This window comes from Myotis brandtii, unplaced genomic scaffold, assembly GCF_000412655.1.
Source record: "Myotis brandtii unplaced genomic scaffold, ASM41265v1 scaffold927, whole genome shotgun sequence".
Classification (NCBI taxonomy): Eukaryota; Metazoa; Chordata; class Mammalia; order Chiroptera; family Vespertilionidae; genus Myotis; species Myotis brandtii.
In genome coordinates, this window is record NW_005371823.1 from 174288 (window position 1) to 179997 (window position 5710).

At 40.5% G+C, this 5710-nt stretch overlaps 1 protein-coding gene across 1 annotated transcript; it reads left to right on the forward strand.

Annotated features, from left to right (window-relative positions):
* Positions 1-1433: 1433 nt before the first annotated feature.
* Positions 1434-2254, forward strand: NOP10 (NOP10 ribonucleoprotein). Its single transcript, XM_005885749.2, has 2 exons — positions 1434-1571; positions 1873-2254. The coding sequence occupies exons 1-2, from the start codon at positions 1518-1520 to the stop codon at positions 2011-2013; spliced, it is 195 nt and encodes a 64-aa protein (XP_005885811.1). The 5' UTR covers positions 1434-1517; the 3' UTR covers positions 2014-2254.
* Positions 2255-5710: the final 3456 nt, after the last annotated feature.

Below are 5710 nucleotides of genomic sequence, written 5' to 3' on the forward strand. Positions count from 1 at the left end.
GTCCTCACCACACTATTTATTGTCTGTGTCCATGGGCTATTCATATATGTGTAGGGTTTGTTTTTTTTCATTTTCGTTGACAGTATTATAGAAGTCCCCTATTTTCAGTCCTCTTTCTCCTGCATCCAGCCCCTGCCCCACTCGAGGCCTTCACCACGCTATTGGTTCTAAAGTGAAAGTATGCAAAACCGCAAACAGCAGTCTACCTCGCACTCCTTTCTTCTGGAACCCAAGTACTTGGTCTTAAAGCAAACCAGTATTATGTTTATTGTGAATCCTTGCAGAGATATTTTATGCACTACAAGTAAATGTGTCTGTATCATTACATTTATATTCTTTTTTTTTTCATGACAACGCAAGTCAGATATTTTAATGTAAAGTTTTTCAGGAACGCATATATCAGGTGTTGAATTAAATTGATCATCATTGAAAGACTATTTTAGAAAAAAAGCTAAAACAGAAACAGGACGTTACATAGATTGCTGCTTCTTTTCCAAACACTTCTCAATATCATCAAGCACTTGAACAGCAACCTTTGAAATTCACGTCCCAGGACCAAGTACTTTGGAAACACCAACTTCAATCAAAAATTCATTACCCTGTAGTTGTATCACCCTTTCACACATGACTATATTCCTTTTTTAAAAAAGAGCTTTCAGGTTTTATATATTATAAAAGTAATATATATTCCAATGCTCTTGCGATTATAAATAATACTGCAACGGCCATCTTTGTAATGTTACCTGAGTTCCAATTTTCATTTCTTTAAACCAGAGCCCTATAAGAGAATTTCTACGTTCTTTAAAATATTCAAAATACCCGTAGGAAGTAGATCTTATTATGCTATTATTAGTTACTCACCACTATAAGAAAGAGCCCTGAATTCGTGGTAGAGGCCTCAGTTTGAATCTTGGTTCGACCACTAAAGCATACTCCACCAGTTTCATAAGACAACTGCACGCTCTCCTTGCTGTACATTGAATACCCATCATGCACTCTTACCGCCAATACTTTAAGATAGGGCTGGGGGAACCGAATATAAAAGAGGGGAGGAAAGAAATCTTTCTTTCTTCTCTAAGGTAAAGGGACTCTGAATCCTGGCGCCATTTGTTTTCCCAGGCACTAGAAACCCACTGCCCATGAAATGGGTGTACATTTTGTGATAAAGAAAGGATTCTATTCAATAATGTTCATCCCATATTTGTCCCTATCCCCCTGTTAACGCCTAGAAATGTCTGGCACACAACTGGGCACATCTCACGTGTCTTAAAAAAACCTACAAGGTTGCAAAATGGGCGCCAATGGCTGCAAGGTTGCAACTTGGTTGCAACTGGGCCAAGCCCTGCACTACTGCGCCGCCTTCTGCCCCGCTGGAGAAAGGCGCACAATTGACTACATTTCCCGGCATGCCTTGAGAGAGATTTCCGGCTATACCGGAAGAAAGTTGGCGACCACGTGAGGCTCTCAGTAGACCGAGAAGTGCAGACGGAATTGGGACCTCCTGCTTCAGCGAGATCATGTTTCTCCAGTATTACCTCAATGAACAGGGAGACCGGGTCTATACCCTGAAGGTGAGGAGAGGGAACAGGTGTACGTGGGCTTGGCGAGAATTGTAGGTGGGAGGAGAGGTTGATACTAGCCACCGAGTTGCCTAGCTGGGTGAGGGGAACTAGCCAGTCCAGAAGCCTGGCGTGGTGGAAGCTGGGGTGTAGGACTGCTTGTTGTGACCACTCGCGCGTCCTGTCTTCCTGTTGACTCTGTTTCGCCGGTCCCTTTCCCTATCCCAACCTCCATGTCTCTTACGATGCCGGTGATTGCGTTTTCTCATCACCCCTGTCCTGAGATTATGTCCTCTCTTTCTTCCTCGAGCAGAAGTTTGATCCTATTGGACAACAGACCTGCTCGGCCCATCCTGCTCGGTTCTCCCCAGACGACAAATACTCTCGACACCGAGTCACCATCAAGAAACGTTTCAAGGTGCTGATGACCCAGCAGCCGCGCCCTGTACTGTGAAGGTCCCTTAAATTTCATGTCTCTCCTGCCATCTGCGACCACTCTGAGACTTTTCCGAAACCGAGCTTTTTAGTCTGTGAGCCTTGAGGCCTTCTTACCTTGCTCTTTGGAATCGGTGTCATCATTACCTTAGATCATGCTTGTGTGAAGCAATCATGGTAGCACCCCCCTTAAAGAAAACAAGTTTGAGTCTGCTTTTCGTATTTTGACTGCCACGTTATTAAAATGATTTGAAAGAGCTCTTATTTTCCATGTGTGTGGGGAAAAAGAGTGGTTTAAAAAAAAATTAAAAACACCAGGAAGGTGAGAGGGAAGAGCAACCCAGGGGTACACTTGGAAGAAAATCTTAAAAACTGCTGTAGCTGGAGTAGTGCTGTACTGTTAGTGATAGGAGGGTTGTTGGGGAAGGGAAGGTTGAGAAAGACTCACATAATTGTCGGCATTCACTGAACAATACCCCTGGGGTCATGTACGTAATTTCTTGCCCCTTGAAATGACATTTTGACTCAAAATGGAAGAGTTGCTTGACAGGTAATATCCATATTGTAGAGGGAAGGCCGTGAATTGGAAGTCAGGAGACCAGGCTTTTCCCCTCTTTGTATAACTTTAAGAAAGTCACTTAACCTGTTCAGTCCCATTTTTCTCATCATTCCTAAGGTCTCTTCCAACTCTAAAATGATTTGAATCAGTGGTGGACCTTAATTTACCTACAGTGTTGTCTAACCGTTGTGAATATTTATGCATATTTACTGCCTCTCTGGTAATACTTCCAGGCTTTTAGTTCTCTTCAAGGAATTGCCCTCTTACAGTAGACACCTAATTTTATATTCTCTCTGGCAGCTGGCTGCTATGTGGAACTACATAGATCTTAATTTAAAGGGTGAGATACAAGAGATTCAAGCAGAGATTTTGTTTTTCAAGCTACTGTTCGGGGTTAATAACAAAAATACTGGGTGAGTTTTGGAGCAGCTGTCATGGAGCAACCATGAAATTTTAATCCAATTACTTTATATTAAAGGAAAGATAAGACAAAATATTGAATATGGGTATTCAAAAAATGCTAGCTTGTTTTTTTTTTTGTCTATCTCTCTTTGTCAAGTTAATCCTCTTATTTCCCAGTCTTCTCATTTGTGGCTTTTGACATTGGATTTGAATGTTTGCTTAATGCCACAGATTTAAAAATTGCTTTGTGGAGATTGTGTGCTAATTGCACATTATTTTTTTATTGCATCAAAATTTTAGACTCCAGAAGCAGATGTAACTTAAATCAGTGAAAGTTTGATTTATTTAAAATTGGCCCTGAAATGGGATAGATATGCTTCTCTTGAAATCTGAAGTCTGAGCATCCCAGCAGAAAAATTCAGGATAATTGTTGACTGATGAGAGAAAAACAGTCTAAACTTGGGTCAAAGTTAATGGAAGACAGGATTTTCAAATCAATTACTTTAACTTACAGGAATAATGAAATACTTGTTTCCTGCTGAACAATTTTTTCTTAGTCTATTCACTTACAGGGTTCTTGGCTATAGATCTGACGGATTTTAAAGAGTTATCCTGTCCTATTAAGGGGATAATGATTGAAGAAATATTAAAATTATGCAAATGGATAGGAAAAAGATCTGCTATGGAAGTTTCTTAAGCACCTGTCTGTTAGTGAAAGCTCCCATTTTTTGAATGTTGACTGTAGTTGTATCTTTATAATTTACCCACACCTCTCCCCCCATGCTATGTTCTGTGTAGACGGAACTGAAAAGACTTTGACCTGGCAATATTTTGAATTGAAGTAGAAGAGAAAGGCAAACTGGTTTGACTATACCAAGGACTTTTTCCTTAAGACATCTTCTAGGTATTAACATCTGAGATGTGCTCAGAAATATAAGAGTCTTAAAAGGTTTAGTATATTGGTCTTAGGCAGTGTTTACATATATAAGTGAATGAAAATACTCTGTGGTATAAGACAAAATTTGATGTTGCAGAACTCCAGCAACTCAGGTCTCTGAGATTTGAATGAACAGCAGACCTGCCTGAGAAAAAACTAATCCTTCAGGGAGATCAATTTCTTGCTTCTTCAAGTTAAAATCAATAGGCACAAGCTTTATAAAAGCATCCAGCTTTGAGGAGATTTACATTTCAAATGGGAATTGTTTCTCATTTTGTTACCTGGATCTTTTTTAGTTAGACTTTGGACCTTGTCATTTGATAAAGGAGAATTTCCTGGCTCAGGTCTTACAGTTCTGATCTGTTGCTAAGGATGATGCTTAAACATTTCCACGTGTGTAGAACAAGGGCACAGGCAAAGCCAGGGCCCAGATTGTTAAATTTAAATGTCTTGATCAAAGCTACAAGAAATAACTTTCAAACAAAACATTGATGAGCCAAAATATATTGAACACCTCTATTCATGCATTAAATAAACAAGCAAAGAACAACATTCTGGTGGCAGTAGTAGGGAAAAACTAGGAATGGGATCAAGGGAAAGTATTTTCTTGAGGTCTAAAATAAAGATGTTTCGTTAATGGAATGTTCAGTCTGACTAGAAAGTGAATATAGCATTTTTTTTCAACTTTATTGAGGTATAGTTGACAAACTACATATTTAATATGTACAACATGAGTTAATAGCAGTATACATTGTGAAAGACAGCATAAAGTACAGGAAAAGGGGGGAATATGTAACAGTGCATAAATTTGAGCAAACAATGCAGTGATTTTCAACCTTTTTAAAAAATATTTTTACTGATTTCAGAGGAAGGGAGAGGGAGAGAGAAACATCAATGATGAGAGAGAATCAACTGCCTCCAGCACGCCCCACACTGGGGATCGAACCTGAAACCCAGGCATGTGCCCTGACTGGGAATCGAACTGTGACCTTCTGGTACATAGGTCGATGCTCAACCACTGAGGCACACCGGTTGGGCTCAACCTTTTTAATCTCATGGGACACATGTAAAATAGTTACTAAAATTCTGTGGCACACCAAAAAAATATATTTTTTGCCAATCCGACCAAAAAAAGGTTAATCTTGATACATTCACACCTGATATCTGTTGTAATTTTTTTATTTGACAATCTAAGGGAAAAGAGGTAAGTGCCCCTGACTACATAGTAAGATATTGGAGGTTTTAAAAATTCTTGCAGCACACCAGTTGAAAATCACTGACATAATGCTTTAGAATGGACTTCTACATAAAAATTCCATTAAGGGAAGGGTCACACCTGCATATATGGTATTGGGAGGTTTGTGATTTAAAATAATTTAAAAAATCATGGCCCAAGCTGGTTTGGCTCAGTGGATAGAACTTGGGCTCCAGTCAAGGACACTTGCCTCAGCTGCAGGCAGGGTTCTGTGGCCTGTGTGGGAAGCAACCAATCCATGCGTCTCACATCAATGATTCTCTCCCCTCCCTTCCACTCTAAAAATCAATGGAAAAATATCCTCCGGTTAGGATTAACCAAAAAATCATGAATTTTCAGGGCCCCTCTTATTAAAGACGGAGTATTTGAGGCCCTGAGGACAAGGGGCAGGACCTACTCCCTGAGATTCCTCCGGAGTGGGTAGGGGCAAGAAAGCAGGACTAAGAAGGAAAAGGGTTTGTTTTCTGGAGCGCAGGTAGCTCAGGTCCAGACATCCAATTACAATTCCCGTGGTGCCCAGGGCCGTCGACGTGGCCCCGCCCCTCCCCCCGGTCCCGCCGTCA